The sequence below is a fragment of the Octopus bimaculoides genome, chromosome 8 (assembly GCF_046866305.1).
Source record: "Octopus bimaculoides isolate indiv1 chromosome 8, ASM4686630v1, whole genome shotgun sequence".
NCBI lineage: Eukaryota > Metazoa > Mollusca > Cephalopoda > Octopoda > Octopodidae > Octopus > Octopus bimaculoides.
Window position 1 is genome coordinate 100134472 of NC_142935.1, and position 17061 is coordinate 100151532.

The window sequence follows — 17061 nt, forward strand, 5'->3', positions numbered from 1 at the left end:
GTATCAAAGATTTATCCGATCTGGAACTAAACGACAACTAGAATTGCCATCTTAAAACACGTTATACAATAGAAATACGCAACATTCCCAGACTTCCACATTTTGGTAGAGAGATATTGTAAAAGGAGAGCACTTTTGATAGAGAGCATTTTGGTAGAGAGATCTTGGGGAATTCCGCAAGAATGTGAGGGGGGAGCTGAGGTGTTTGAAATGAGAGTTTGGCAGGTGGGGTTCGCAGTTTGTACACTATGGAAACCAGAGCAAGAATAAACATGAAAATATCCATCAAAAGCTACCCAGAGGCTGCATAGAAACTATCAGGATGGCCCTAGCTGGAAAATAGGTGACCAGTTGGGTTAATAGAATGTCGTCACTTAGACAAGACCTTGCTTTTACCGAACTTAATCGGATTGTTTGGATAAGGGTGTATATTGTAAGATCCTAAATATCTAATGGCCCACACGATACAACACTGCCACTGCACCCAAGAACAGACCGTTCTTGCACATCCACAAATGTCCTTTGAACTCCTTCAAGGAAATTGCTTCTATTCACTATATCACATTGTTTTGTTATATTCTTTGTTAATTTTTTTCCTTCTTTCCTTGTAATTCTTATTTTGTATTCTTTGTATTATTCTTTATAACAGACTTTGGGCTCCCGGCGAACCTAACAATGGACTCGCTGAAGAAGATTGTGTTGAGCTTAACTTTGAAGGAAAACTTAACGATGAGAGTTGTCTGAGTGCGAAACCATTCATCTGTGAGAAAATGAAGGGTAAGTGTGTGTGTGTGTGTGTGTGTGTGTGTGTGTGTGTGTGTGTGTGTGTGTGTGTGTGTGAATGTGTTATTGTGTGTATGTGAAGGAGAAAGCTATATTAAAATACATGTGTGTGTTTCGTTTTAAGTTGTGTTGTAATAATAACAACTTCACATTTAACTGAAGGATTACTCCATACTTTTGCTTGAGTACAAATTTATCATTCTTTGACAAGAATAGTATTGATAGTGACTTCGAAGTATCGGCTCGCTCGGCCTTCGTCGGACAGACAGACATACACGTATGTGTGTGTTTATGTATGTATGTCATTGTTCAGTTTTATTTCAAGATTTCTTGTCAATAGAGAAAGAGCTGGTTTCTAACCTAGATCCAAGGATCCTTCATTCGAATTTCAACATCAACAACAGGATATTTTTGTTTGTTTGTATGTATGTGTGCAGATTTGTATGTTTTGTTTTATGTTTGTCTTCTCATGCATATAGCTACATATCTAGACATGCTCACATATATTTAAATACTTATGATGTGGGTGATATCTTCAGTGTTAACTCCACAAAGTCTGCACCGGTTGCCACATTTTACGGCTTTACCTGCATCTTTGTCATACATACATACATGTATGTATGTATGTATGTATGTATGTATGTATGTATAGCACCATTCTTCATGTCTAAATAAATAAATAAAAATTCCCGTTAACGATGAATGTTAAAACGAACGGTCATCTCTGACATAAAACACCAACTGAAGATTATGTTTGATTTAATCGGTTTAACCGATTAATCCTTAAATTTTCTAGCCCTGTGTCTATGTTAGAAACCTTATTTTAGTTATTTATTTATTTTTGTTTGTTATTTCTTTTTCCAGTTGTTATTTCATCCAACAACCGTACAACTCATTCCCACACTTCAAAATCATCGGCACACCACCATCAAGGCATCAGTTTAACAACCTCTCGTAAAACCTCGTATATTAATGGCGATTTTTCTACATCTGAAACAACTATTGACTCTATGGGCGGACAATTTTGCTCTTACGCAAATGGTAAAGTTGTGGAGATTAGTGAAGACGGATTCTGTCCTGAACAAACTCTCTTAAATATAAAATGGCCACGTACAGCTGCTGGTCAGGATGCCATAATGCCCTGTCCATCAGGAAGCAGTAAGTCTCTTTCTCTCTCTTTCTCTCTCTCTCTCTCTCTCTCTCTCTCTCTCTCTCTCTCTCTCTCTCTCTCTCTCCCTTTTATGAAACTCTTTACACTCTTTATGTTCAACTTGTTTTCCTTTTCCTCTTTGTTCTCGTACTTTCCTCTCTTCTTTTTTTCATCTCCCATTCCATAAAATCCTTCTATTATCTATTTCTCTCCTTCAAATCTCTCTCTTTTTTTCTCTGTCCCCCTCACTCTCTCTCTCCCTTTTATGAAACTCTTTACACTCTTTATGTTCAACTTGTTTTCCTTTTCCTCTTTGTTCTCGTACTTTCCTCTCTTCTTTTTTTCGTCTCCCATTCCATAAAATTATCTATTATCTATTATCTATTTCTCTCCTTCATTTCTCTCTCTTTTTTCTCTGTCCCCCTCACTCTCTCTCTCTCTCTCTCTCTCTCTCTCTCTCTCTCTCTCCCAACTACCATTATTATTTCTCCTCTCTCTTTCACTCTACCTTAGACATGGCCTTCAGGGAGTGCAACAGTTATCCCGTCTGCTGGGAAGAGAGTCACAATATTAACAATTGTATTTCTCGGCAAATAAGGGACTTCTTGAGCGAAGTAAGTAATTATTTTCTCATTTATTATACAGCAGTGTGGTGAACAAGTTCCTGGCGGAATCGATTTCATAATGTACCAAACAAGTACCACAGGTCAAAGCAATCGATTAAACAATCCCTCAAACATTTCTGGCCTTGCGCCTTAATAGGGAACACTATGTTGTTATCATTGTTGTTGTTGTGATATGAAATCTCACAGTTTATTTTGCTGTTTATGATGGAAAGTGTCAGCTGTCCACAGCCAGCAGAAATCATGAATATACTCATACAGGTAGAAAGAGTGTGAGGGAGGAAGAGCGAATGAGAGAGAAATTCAAACTAGTGAAACATTAAAACGTCTGATGTCAAATAAGTCAGCGTCGAATCAGTGATGCCAAATAAGCGGCGCCAAAACGGCTGTGCCCCAACGTCTCATAACCTGTCTTCTTTGAAAGACACATGGTGATGGTGGTGGGAGGGAACAGCCTATTATATCGATCTCAGTACTTGATGAGTACTTTATTGACGAAAGTACTTTAAAGACGAAAGTTGATTTTGGCTGTTGAACCCAGAACCTATGTAAAGTAATCAAATGTCGATAAGCATTTTGACCGAAGCTTTTAATGATTCTGCCAAAAACTAATAATTTTAATGTCCCATTTCTTTTTTTCCAGGCCACCCCAGAGTTGTCTAATGGAACAAATAAAGACAAAGTTGTGGTTTCTAAAAAGCTGGCGGATGTTACATCTCAACGGAAAATGTCAGTTGAAGATTATGTCACTGCATCAAAATTCTTTAAAAGCTTCAGCAACTCCTTAGATTTCTCTTCCAAACCTAAGAAAGAAACTGTAGACTCCATAGTTACGGTGAGTAAGATACCCGTAGTTTGCGATGTTTGTTGAATCAGTAAAATCTAAGAAAATCTATCTCACTTCGTTGTTCTCTGTTCTTGAGAGAGGTTGCAGGGGCAGAGTTCTCAGGCACCTCCTTCTTCCATAGAATCCTATCGGAATCAACTGTCATTACATTTTCTGGCTGGGTTCCTAAGTGTGACCAACAGAAACTATGGCTATTATCCAGCCAATTCTTTCTTGGTCCACATTTTTGGTCTCCTGCCTGTTGGTTCTGCTTGAAGAATCCGTCTTGCGATACTTTCCTGCGACATTCTAATTCCATGCCCTTCGTATCGGAACAGTGATCTCCCAAGAGTAGTAGAAGCTCATCTTGAAGAGATTCTATGATGCCCGAACCAAGCACGTTGTCCAGTTATTCCAGAGACCCTTCAGAAGGACCCCATTTCGTACTTGACCATTCTTCCTACATCGGAGATTCTTCCTCGATAAATCTCAGTCATTACTATTTGGTTTCTCATTGTTTAGTTTCGGATTATCACAGATTATTACAGATTATCTATGCCTGTAAAAATCTGAAAGCTATTCCAACCGTGACCGCTTGGTTTCTTTCGGTTCATCTAGGACTACTCAATTTAATGTATTATATGCGTGCTCTTCAAAATGTGTAGTGTGATTTGAGAGATATTTCATTGCTATTTCTAGCAAAATGAACGATCACATGGAGGCTTGCTTATGTTCCTCAGAAGGGAACAAGTAATTCTCCTGAACTCTATGAGTTCTTCTAGGCTGGAGAGATTGCTGCCGTTTAATGTTCAGCTTGGACATTTGTCCATCCAATGTTTTCAAAAAACTACTCTCTCGCTTATTTTATCTGTATGTCTCTCTTTCTCACACACTCTCTCTCTCCTCTCCCTCTCCCCCCTCTCTCTCTCTCTTGTGTACTTTCAGTGTAGATAGATGAGGAGAATTTTGGCGCATGTATGAGATTGTGTGTCTGCGTATGCAGGTTGATACGCATATACGTAGGCATATTTCAACATGCATGCACACACACACACACACACATCGTACACATTCACACACATTACACATCAATAATACACTTCTACAAGCTACCATTTTTCTTCTATTTTTTCCCAGGATGTTGTACAAATCGGCAATAATTTAATGTCCGAAGATCAGGCGAAAGCCTTTGACAACATGACCAAACACGAAGTGGTGGAATCGGCCTCAAATCTGATGAGTTCTGTGGATTCTGCGACTATGAAACTAGTAAATGCCATCGACGAACCGCGACTAATAGTTAAAAAGACAAAGAACATCGGTATACATGTGTTTTTATTTTTAAGTCTATCTCTAGAGATTTTCTACAAAATTTAGAGCCAGCATTGAAAGTTACGATACTTTTGATACGAATAAGTCCATGTAAACAACGCACTGTTAACACAAAAAGTAGGACACAATATTGACTTGTAAACCTTTAATATACTTAACATAAGGCGGCGAGCTGGCAGAATCGTTAGCGCGCCGGGCGAAATGCTTAGCGGTATTTCGTTTGCCGTTACGTTCTGAGTTCAAATTCCGCCAAGGTCGACTTTGCCTTTCATCCTTTCGGGGTCGATAAATTAAGTACCAATTACGCACTGGGGTCGATGAAATAAGTACCAGTTACTCACTGGGGTCGATGTAATTGACCTAATCCCTTTGTCTGTCCTTGTTTGTCCCCTCTATGTTTAGCCCCTTGTGGGCAATAAAGAAATAAGAAACGTTAGCACACCGGGTGAAATGCTCGTCTGTCTTTACGTTCTCAGTTTAAATACCATCGAGGTTGATTTTGCCTTTCATCCTTCCGGGGTCGATAAATTAAGTATCAGTTGCGTATTGGGGTCGATCTAATCGACTGGCACCCTCTCGCAAAATTTCGGGCCTTGTGCCTTGTATTGAAAATGATATACCTAGCAGTACAATATGGTTTCAAAACGAAACGCGCTAGCCCTACCAGCAAATTATATGTATTTTTGTATTGATTTTTGAATCTACTTTGATATATTATCGATAAAGTTGGCGGTGGAGATTCCAATATTCGTAGAAGGTTAGACAAATTGGCTTTGGTTGGCATCCTTTAGAAGTCAGTTAAATATTTACATGAAACCTCGTTTATCACTGATCTTATTCATCACTGGTCTCGAATAACACGGTACACTCACTTGTGAACCGTGTTACGTTCAGCACGGGTTGATGTGTGATAACACGGGTTGGCACTCAGTCGAGATTCTGTTTGTACCTCAAAACATGCCACAACAATCACCCAAAATGCTCAGCTACCCAGAATGCAGTGACGATCACTTGTATCGAAATGACCGCGCGACGAAGCTGTGAATTTTTTATACGGATTTACGGTCTCATCAACATGGAACCAGTGAAAAGAAAAGAAAGAAATACGAAGGCACCTGATCCTAACAAATGATGCAAACGCCTGTATTTTCAAAAGAGGAAACGGTTGAGATGATCAAGAAAATACATGACAGTTGAAACGAGTTTGGGGTCAATGACTCTACCATTCGTTTTACTTACCAGGCATGCAGAGATCAGTCATTTGTCATTGATTGGTTTGTCACTGTGTTATATTTTAACTAAACCGCCGTGGTAAATGAGGAGAGATGTACCAGTCATGTACTTGAGTCACTTTAACTGGCCATGTCCTCTCTCTTGAATTTTGGTTTTGTTTGTTGGTAGAAACCTTTAAAAAATTTAAATCATTTCGATCAAATTCAGTGGCAAGATGCTGCAAAGGAAAAATAAATAGTTACATCGAGGGGAGAATGATGGGATGAAAATGTATGTTGGAAGGGCAAACGTATAAAATGGAAGTTGACCACTAATATTTTGTAAGTCTGTCGTGACCCTTATAAAATATCTAACATGTCCCTTATACCATCTTTCGTTCTTATTTCTTTTTTTCAGAGGCTCAGCTGCAAGTATTAAATGTCGACAAATTAGAAGAACCGGAAATATCGTTTCAATCTGAAGGCAATTCTTTCGCTCTTCCTTCTGAAAATCTGCGATCCATTAGCAAAGGTAGGACCAATTCCATTTAGAAATGATACTTAGACAAAGGCATACATGCATGCATACGTACAAAACTACACACACACACACACACACACACACACACACACACACACACACACACACACATATATATATATATACACATATACACACAGATACCCTCATACACACTATGTGTAGACATGCATGATGGACTCTTGTCTCGTCGACGGATAAGGGTTTCGCATTTCAGAGTTGACCAAAAATGACCCTCACCCTCTGGCCGCCTGTGTACAGAGTCAAGTTTGAAATCTTATCATAGCATCCCCTATCTGTCCCGTCGCCTTTTTTCCCTATCACCACCGGACTTATGAAGGAGCTGTGATGATGTTGGTGTTGGGGCTGGTGTCTTGAACAACCTGCACAGTGAATATTTTTAGAGCGAGGATGGTTTGTGCAGAGCCAGTCCCATTTTAACTTGTATTGGTCTGATGCAACGAGTGTCACGAGGTCAGTTGTTACCAGGAGGCAGAAGTTGTAAATGAGCAGCCAAAAGAGCTGAAGATCCTCACCTGCCCTGGGCCTGATGATAATTAACCCCTAACTGGGATCCTAACAGGTGTTACTACTCCGGATCAGAGCAAGAACAAAAGTGGCTAAGTGGAGACTGCACACACCGAATCAGGGTCCAGATACTAGATGCAGTTTAAAGTCATACCCAGGTCAAACTGACATCTGTCTTATATAAAATAATAATAATAATAATAATAATAATAATAATAATAATAATAATAATAATAATAATATATATATATATACTTGGGTGCAGGACGTCACCAACGGTGCAAACAGCATGAAATACGTAAACAAACGAGTTAAATATATAAGCAACGAGAAAAAAATGGAAAACAGGACAAGTAAACACAGAGAAAGGACTCTTCCTCGGTTGTTGGTTGGTCTGTCTACTCCTCAGTATGTATTTGTGTGTCTGTGTTTGTACCCCATCCCTACCATCGCTCGACAACTGATGTTGGTGTGTTTACGCCCCCGTAACATAGCGGTTCGGCAATAGGTACCAATAGAATAAATACTAGGCTTACAAAGAATAACTCCTAGGGTTGATGATTTGTTCGACTAAAGGCGGTGCTCCAGCATGGAATGATACAAGTAAGAGAACTAAAAGAATCTGCACATAAAATGAGTTTGCTTTTTGTTTTTGTCGCAGATGGCTTGGCTAAAGTTGTGTTTGTGACTTACAACAGTTTACCGGATCTTATGCCAACGATAAAGACGGGTACACCGGACGTTCAAAAGGATGTTAAAATCTACAGCAAGATCATTAGCGCATCTGTTGCTAATTATCATGGAGAGGTGCTCCGAGAACCTGTGGAGTTTTCTATGGAACACACTAAGGTACGCACAACTTCTCTCTTCGTTTTTCTCTTTCCTCTTCTGTCTCCTCTCATTCACCTCTCCTACATCTTCTCCTTTGTTGCTTCCCTTTTCTCTCTTTCTTTTTCCTTCCTCCATTCTCTCTCTTGCACACACACACACACACACACACACGTATTATGTCTATATGTGTGATATATGAGCGCACACAGACACACACATGTACAGATGCACCCCTCTATACCTATGCATACAGACGTGGCCGCACGTACTTGTGCGTCTGCTATATATATACACACAGTGTTTGTGAAGTATCTATATACACAGCATACACACACACACACATCTGTATGTAAATACATATATGTATACGGACGTATATATATAAGTGTTTCTCTTCCCTTGTCTTGTGTATGTATGAGAGAGAGAGAGAGAGAAAGAGAGAGAGAGAGAGAGAGAGAGAGAGAGAGAGATAGAGAGAGAGAGAGAGAGAGAGAGAGAGAGAGAGAGAGAGTGAGCAGAAGCACCCTAGATGAACAAAGATGGACTGCTTCCATCATGTGTTTCTTTGTCCCTCACACGTCCGTCTCAATGTCCGTGGACGAATCAAATGTTCTCATGGTTTTCTTTCTGTTTTTTTTTTCTCCTTAGCCTTTACTAACCCATGTGAAACCGCGTTGCTCTTTCTGGAACATGACAGCCAAGTAAGTGACTCATTGTATAGGTATGTGTGAGTGAGTGAGTGAGTGAGTGAGTGAGTGAGTGAGTGAGTGAGTGAGTGAGTGAGTGAGTGTGTGTGTGTGTGTGAGTGAGTGTGTTAATGTGAGTTATTTGCTTTTGCTCTTTAAGTCCCTGACTTTTTGTGAAATATTGCCTAGATATTTGATAACATGACCAACATAACGAAAGTTCTTGTAGGGTTTCCAACCAATTGTCTATAAATACCCTCACACACACACACACACACACACACACACACATATATATATATCGGATTGTTACCTAACACTCCATTGTATTCCTTGCGCGAAACCAATTGTTAAGATCAACCATGTTGGATATTTAAAATTATATATTTCGGATAATATACCCACTTCACTGACAGATATACGAGTACATCTTTTCCCTAACTTATGGTCCCTTAGAAGACTCACGCGCGCGTGTATCTCTCTCTCTCTCTCTCTCTATATATATATATATATAGTAATTCTATTATTAATTGACGATTCCCTGCCCTTATTCTTGTATATTCTTGTATATATATATATATATATATATATATATATTGTATATGCACTGTATATATATATTGTCTTATTCTTTTGTAGCACACGACCATATTGGTCTCAAAGGGGATGCAAAATGATAAACTCAAATATTTACCAAACAAAATGTCGCTGCAATCATTTGACAAATTTTGCCATTCTCATGGACGTCGAAGGTATCGAGGTAATGTTCCGTAAATATATACTTACAGGTGTGTGTGCGCGCGCATGTGCATGTGGTCTGGCTGAATGGCTAAGCAGTTAATTTCACAACTACAAGGGGTTATCGGGTCCAACCCAGCAAACCTTGGGAGGGTCATTATGCCGGCAATAATAAACACACGCACTCGTCCAGTCGTTTATTGTTATTGTTAGTTAAAGGGTTAGTTATTCCACCAAGAAATTTATCAATCAGCCATTTTTTACTAGTTTTTCTAAATCGTTTGTTAAACACTTTGGGTCAAACAGTTAATCGATAGTTCAAATGGTCGATATTGTTCATGTTGTCATTTCTTTCTTCTTCTTGTTTTGTCAAATGATTATTTCATTGCATTGCTGCACTCTCTCCAGTGACACGTCTCTCGCTTCTTCCATTTCTTATTATCTTAAAAAGAAATATCACTGAAGAGATTGCAGCAATGCAATAAAATAATTATTTGACAAAAAAAGAAAAATAGAAATAACAACACAAACAATACTGAACACTAACAAAAATAATAATAAAGGGCCGAACCAGTGCGTGTGTTCATTATTACTGGCACAATGTCCCTCCCGAGGTTTAATAGTATTTCCTTCAACACAAACCAAATACAAACACGAACTTTGATAAACGTGAATGAAATAAACTAGAAAACTGTCATCAGGTCAGAAATCAATTCTGATTTCCTTATTTTCATTGGTTCTTTCTGTTTCTTTCTCGTCCAATCAGATTTCTTACACCCATCAGAACGCTCTCCGTATCATAACTTACGTTGGTTGTTCAATATCGATGATTGGTCTTTTCCTCAGTTGGATCACGTTCAACGTAGTCACGTGAGTAGAATTTAGTGCTTTCCTTCTTCCTTTTCTTCCCTTCCTTCTTTCCTTCCTTCCTTCCTTCTTTTTTCCTCTCGTTCTTTCGTTCTTTGCTTGTGTGCGTATGTATGTGTGTGTGTGTGTGTGTGTGTGTGTGTGTGTGTGTGAATGTGTGGATATGCATGTACAGTATGTACAAGTGACTGCATATGTATGTGTGTCTGAGTGAATGTTAGTGTGTGAGAGTGCACGTTTGTGTGTGTAAGTGTGTTTGCGTGTGTATGTGTACATACATACATACATACATACATGCACGCACACATACATACATACATACATATATACTCTTACACACACAGACACAGATAAATAGTAAATGATTGATGGTTTCTTTTTTTTTTCCAGTGCTATACGAGGGGAACGTAACTCCATACACAAAAATTTTGTCTTTTGTCTCTTTGTTGCTCAACTTCTTTTCATGATTGGTGTTGACAGAACCAAGAATAAGGTAGAATGGGAATTTTGGTTGCTTTTCTTCCTCTATTTTTATATTTTTTATTTATTCTTTTGTTGTTATTTTAAAATAAGACATTGATATCGTTTGCGAATTGTAGATCCCTATCTACTGGTCCATAGATTAATTACGATTGATTACTGCAATTAATAGACACAACTGCCTCTAATTTTTCCTTTTGCTCCAGTCCACTTAGTTGGCAGAAATGAGTTGTTGCTGTTATTCAAACGGGGCAGCTTTGTCACATTCTATGTCATGCTGTATCTCCCTGAGAACTACATTAAGGGCACGCGTGTCTCTGGAATACTCAGCCATTTGCGAGTTAATTTCACAAGCAGGATGTTCTGCTGATCTGATCGACCGGAGTACACATCGTCGCGACCGACGGAGTACCAGTTTCTCGAGACATCACAAAATATACCCTGTGTTCTAGCTGCCTCCACGTTACATATTTACGTGTGTAAAAACGAACCAAGAAATCTTAACAAATGTATTCCGAAACGGAAAAAGTGAGATTTACTTGAGTTAGCTGTATCTTTCAGAAAGTACACCTATCTTGTCGGTTTAAGAAAAGTTATTCAGTTAATAATTTATTAGTTGGATCCACTAAACTGGTAAATCCAATTTGCATATATAATGCTATGTTGGTAACTTAGTCAATTAATGAAATTTGAAAGAACTTCACTGAGGTTTGGCATAATCGATACGGAATAGTGGAAAAAATTATGTCATGCTTTGACCTACAATGTCTTTTAATCATAGATCTTCTCTTCAAAGTTAACATGAATCTGAACACCTGTCTTTATACCTGCTAAAGACTCCTGATTGTCTTCACTCTCTCCCTCTCCCTCTCACTCTTACTCTCTCTCTCTCTCTCTCTTTATTCCATTCTATGCACAGATGGTGTGTTCAGTGTTTGCTGGGCTGATGCATTACTTCTTCTTGGCTGCATTCTCTTGGATGTTGATGGAAGCTGCCAAAATCCTCATCATGATTGTCCAGGTGTTCAAAACCGCTAAATCGAAGATGATTTATTACTATATATTTGGATATGGTGAGTAATGAACACACACACACACACACACACACACACACAAACTTATACACTAACACATACACATACACAGTTACTCATACATACATAGTCTACATACACACATACATGTACACTTCACATCAACTTCCCACACGTAAGCACAATGTCACACATCTTTCTATCCCTCCTTTCTTCTTTCCTTTCTTTCTCCTTGCCCGCTCTCTCTCTCTATATATATGTGTGTGTGTGTGTGTTCTGGTGGCATTTCTTAAACTGTCACATATATGTGTGTGTGTACATATATGAAGATATATATATACATACACGTTCATTAATTACACACATACACGGAAAAATATGCACACATACATATGCATATGTATGTGTAAAACAAAGACAAGAAAAGAAAAACTACACATACACACACATGTATGCATACACACACACACATACACACACACACATGACTGTGAACGGTAAACTATAAAGGTAGATGTAACATTTTTGTTAATTCTATTTTAGGATTCCCCACCCTGGTTGTCAGTATTTCAGCCATCGTCAACTTGGATGGCTACGGAACAGACAGACAGTAAGTTCGAAGTATCGTTTCTTATTTTATTTACAGAGTTCTTTTGATAAGATCCTCTTATGCTTACTGCTCTTCAGGGATATAAACTTTGAATTTTGTATAATTTATCGAATGGTAGTTTTTTTAAAAATATGAAGTAATATGATAAAAAGGTGTTTGTTTGAAATATAGATTAAAATTTATTGCTTTTGATTTTGGTAAGTAGACTTTAGAACGAGACTCTTGAAATTCAAATATGCCTCTTTGGTAATTCTTCTGTAGTTAGTAATCCATAATAATTATGTATAAAATCCATTACATTGTCCTGTATTCCAAATAGAGTTCATAGACTTAAATAATATATTATATGTATATATATAAAGTATGTATGTATGTATGTATGTATGTATGCATATGGGATATTCGTCTATTCAAGCGAAATACAAGAATTAATACATTTGTTTCTTCTTTCGCAGTTGTTGGCTTTCCACAGAAAACTATTTTGTTTGGGCTTTCAACGGACCCGTGGCCTTTGTCTTGCTGGTGAGTTTTCTAACCTCCTATTTTTAGCCAGGGAGGAAAAGTCGGCACCCGTGACCCTTTTTTTTTAACCTAACACTTATCATTTTATCGGTAAACTCCATCTTTGAACCCCAACCCACTTAAACAAGCAAACAGTGCGGCCTCGGCTAAGAATCATAACCCCACCGTCTTAACAAAAGGGGAAAGATTGCAACGGTCAGTGCAATCCTAGCTATATAAAAAGATGGAATGGTCATGACGAGAGCGCTTCTGATCACAGGTCTGCTGAATCAAAGCTACCTTTGCATTAAACAACATCGAATGAAACTCTTTTCGCCATATTACCTATGCTACATCATTTTAAATTAATGGACTATGTATCAGTCTTTTGTTTTACTCTGATGACATGCTGGTTCAGAATGTAAACCGTTCTCAGAAACGATGGTCAGAGTTTCAAGAGACCTTAGTGACTTGTCCAAGATAATAACAACGTTCTGAATTAAGCAACTACGATTCACGTAAGGAACTTGTCTGCACACTTTTGAAGGAAGTTTATGAAAGTGAACAGAACAGATAATTGGTAAGACTGTTACTGTTAGACAGAATGCCATGCTGTATGCGCGCGTGCAGAGGGTGCATGTGTGTTGTGTAAATATTATCAGACTCTCAGATGTAATCTACTGTTTTGTCTCTCAATTGTTTACTCTTCTACATTTAGGTGAATGCCATAATCCTGACCTATGCACTGATCACTATTTACCAACATTCTGGCTACGTCATTCCTGACGACATGGTAGGAACAATCGGGTATGTATAAATATATATATATATAAATAAATATACATATAGTTCATGTTCTATATCTACCGTAAATCCGTTTTATATTCTGTCTCTTGAAGACGGAATGAGACTACTGGGTACAGCTGTTTGGACGCTGACGTCTTGACACGGTGTGGCTAGACATTCAACCTGTTTGGCGATGATACTTTTTGGCGCTGGAGCCTAACATACACACTATTTTCCTCTCTCTCTCTCTCTCTCCCTCACAACACACGCGCGCGCGCGCATCCTGCGCACAGAAATATAGATAGATAGATAGATAGATAGATAGATAGATAGATAATTTGGGAAAACAAATTTCCAAATCAATCAGGCGTAACCCTACAGCGTTATATGCATCTACATATCGTACTTTTGGGTCTTATTTATCGCATAAGTCAGCGTCGAATCAGCGACACCAAAGAAACGGCGCCAAAATTTGAAACCACTGTTCTCAGCTCGATGTACTCTAAGGTCAACTTGCACTTCAAACTCCTGGGTTCGATAAAGCAAATAACAATTGATGATTAAGTTTATATAATACTCCCATCTTAAATATGTGACATGACTCTAAGACAGATTATTATTATCATTTCTATGATGGATGGTCGAAACGGTAGAGCTTGGACAATATGTCTTGCCGCATTTAATTCATTGCCTTTGCATTGTGTGTTCAAATCCTTTTGAAGTCAACGTCGTCTTCAATCTCTCCGGCTTCGCTAAAGTTTAGTTCCAGTCAAGTACTAGAATCGGTAATATCAAATATCTTCTTCTCCTCAAAGAGGCCCTGAACCTAAATTAGAAACGGTTATTGTTGGCGTTGTTGTTGTTATCGTCGCCGCTTTCTGGCATTCAGAACTATTGACTATTAATGTTATTTCTTAAAAAGAATGATTCATGTATTTGCTTTGCCTCTCTTCTTCAGCGCTTGGGTTAAAGGTGCCCTCTCCCTCGAAGTTATCCTTGGTCTGACGTGGGTCTTTGGATTCTTCTACATGAACGAAGCTACTCTCGTCGTTGCGTACATCTTCACCATTTTAAACAGTCTACAAGGATACTTCATATACTGCTTCCACTGTCTTGGCAATAAGCAGGTTGGTATCGAGACGAATGTTTTCTCGGATTCTTATATATATATATATATATATATATATATATATATATATATATATATATATATGTATGTATATATTCTTGCGAATATTATTGATAATTTTATGAATTTATTAATAATATAAAAACACATATATATATATTTATTTGCTCAAAATAATAGAGCACTTAATATAAGTTCAGTTACATATTCTTTTAGAATATTCCTTATAAAAGTTATATATATATATATATATATATATATATATATATATATATATATATATATATATATATATACATATATATAGTTTAATTAGAGCTTGTTATTAACAGTAACTGACATTATACAGAAGGAAAATGTAGTGCTCGTTGTGAGCCATATATATATATATATGTATATATATAATATAATCATAATATAATATATATATTTATATAATACAATATAATATAATATATATATTTACATCACCTTATATTTTTTCAGGTATGGAAAGAATACAAACGGTTTCTAAAGGTGAAAGAAAAGTCGACTTCTGGCACAAGTACCAAAACTGCTTCAGTTACGAGAAAACCGACAGATGCAGCAAACTACGAAATGGCGGCTCCGAACCACAACAAACAGTAACATTTATCTTCGGGCGCTAGATTTTCTACACATGAACATATGCATATATGTGTATATAATTATATACATACAATTACATAAGCACACACAATTATATATATGCACATGTATATATATGTGTGCTATATAAACATTATGATATATAATTTATGCATATGTATATAATATATATATGTGTGTGTGGTTTTAATTTGGGAGTCATTTGAAGGCTCTCAAAGAACACAGAATGGACAGACAGAAGTAATTTAAAACAACTCAAAGAAATATCCCATCTAAAACTGACAAAAATTTACCTTTTTCATTAAAAAAAAAATTTCTTTTCATTTTTTTCATTTTTTTTTTTTAGTCTTTATTTTCATTTTTTTTTTTCTGAGAATTGGATCGTACATATTGCAAAGAGATAGAAAGCTCTTTTGTTGCAGAAATTCAGAATCAAAATAAGCAAAGGAATGCTTGACAAGCAACAAAATACCCACAAAATATAATCATAATATTATTATTATATAATGATTTCTAACGAAAATTGAAAGGAAAAAAAAAATATTCCAAACACATAAAAGTAATTTTTTAAAAGAAAAACTTTATTAAAAAAAAAAAAAAAGAATACAAAATACAAGGAGACTGCAATGCCACAAGGAAACAATTTTAACGAAAACTGAAAAAAAGAAAAAAACCCCTGAATCGGTAGAGATTTCTATCAACTCAGTTTTGACACAATGATGATGTTTTCATCCGGCAAAGGCACTTTCTCCTGCAAATAATTGACTCCAACATGCAAATATGTGTGACGTGTACATACTTACATACATACTTTATACACACACACACACACACATATATATATATATATATATATATTTGAAAACACGGACTAAATGCTTGTAAACATTTATTACGCAAAAAAAGACTTCATTAATCATTTAATAATAACGAACAATGAATTTCCTTCTCTCACCATCACCCTCACTCCATTGTTTTCCTTATTTCCTCCCCCTCCTCTCTTTCCTAATGCCTCTCCCCCCGCCTTCACTCACACCCACCCACAATCCTCTTTTTGCTTTATGAGAAGACGAAACCATTATTATTATTATTATTATTATTATTTAGTATTATTATCATTATTAATTGTTTTATATATATATATATATATATATATATATATATATATATATATATATGTATATATGCTTATTAGCGCAAGCAAGCAATCGCGTTTGCTGTTACCACTATTATTATTATTATTGGTACTACTAGTACTACGTCTACTACCACTTACTCCTCCTACCGCCACCAGTATCATTACCGCCTCCACTGGACATTCACCTGCATCTTGTTACCTTTAATTTAGTCATTAGTTAGAGGATGGAACCTTGAAATTTATTCCAGGTTTGTTGAATTTAAAAGATTTTTTTTTTCACTCCTGTTTTATGTTCTATGCTATTGCTTGGAAATATATATTAGCGTTTGCATGTTAAGATTCCAGGTTTGTTACCTAGGTGTGTGTGTGTGCGTGTCTGTGCGTGCATATGTGAACGAGGGCCGGCTTTAGGATGTTCAAAAAACCCAATTAGAACAACATCTGTTTGGACATTTTCTCCAAGTTTAACAAAGTACGAAGTCTGCTGATTGGATGGAAAAAAAAAGTTGCATGATCTAAGCTTTATTTTTAATTAATGAAATATGTAAATGGAATGATTCTAATGAATTGTGAGTGACGTTTACCTAAGTTTTGTTTTGTTTTAAACAACCAATGTTAATGTGTCGTAAGAAGACAATTG

At 36.9% G+C, this 17061-nt stretch overlaps 1 protein-coding gene across 1 annotated transcript in view; it reads left to right on the forward strand.

Annotated features, from left to right (window-relative positions):
- LOC106868178 (adhesion G protein-coupled receptor L3) overlaps nucleotides 1-15894 on the forward strand; it is an 88381-nt gene extending 72487 nt beyond the window's left edge. Inside the window, exons 5-21 of the mRNA XM_089356870.1 lie at nucleotides 650-777; nucleotides 1648-1941; nucleotides 2447-2547; nucleotides 3200-3391; nucleotides 4520-4703; nucleotides 6344-6457; nucleotides 7656-7843; nucleotides 8474-8526; nucleotides 9151-9271; nucleotides 10016-10119; nucleotides 10507-10609; nucleotides 11516-11669; nucleotides 12174-12240; nucleotides 12696-12762; nucleotides 13460-13548; nucleotides 14486-14654; nucleotides 15143-15894. Coding sequence (XP_089212996.1) covers nucleotides 650-777; nucleotides 1648-1941; nucleotides 2447-2547; nucleotides 3200-3391; nucleotides 4520-4703; nucleotides 6344-6457; nucleotides 7656-7843; nucleotides 8474-8526; nucleotides 9151-9271; nucleotides 10016-10119; nucleotides 10507-10609; nucleotides 11516-11669; nucleotides 12174-12240; nucleotides 12696-12762; nucleotides 13460-13548; nucleotides 14486-14654; nucleotides 15143-15283 — 2269 coding nt within the window. The 3' untranslated portion in view covers nucleotides 15284-15894. The remainder of the gene's footprint in view (nucleotides 1-649; nucleotides 778-1647; nucleotides 1942-2446; nucleotides 2548-3199; nucleotides 3392-4519; nucleotides 4704-6343; nucleotides 6458-7655; nucleotides 7844-8473; nucleotides 8527-9150; nucleotides 9272-10015; nucleotides 10120-10506; nucleotides 10610-11515; nucleotides 11670-12173; nucleotides 12241-12695; nucleotides 12763-13459; nucleotides 13549-14485; nucleotides 14655-15142) is intronic.
- Nucleotides 15895-17061: the final 1167 nt, after the last annotated feature.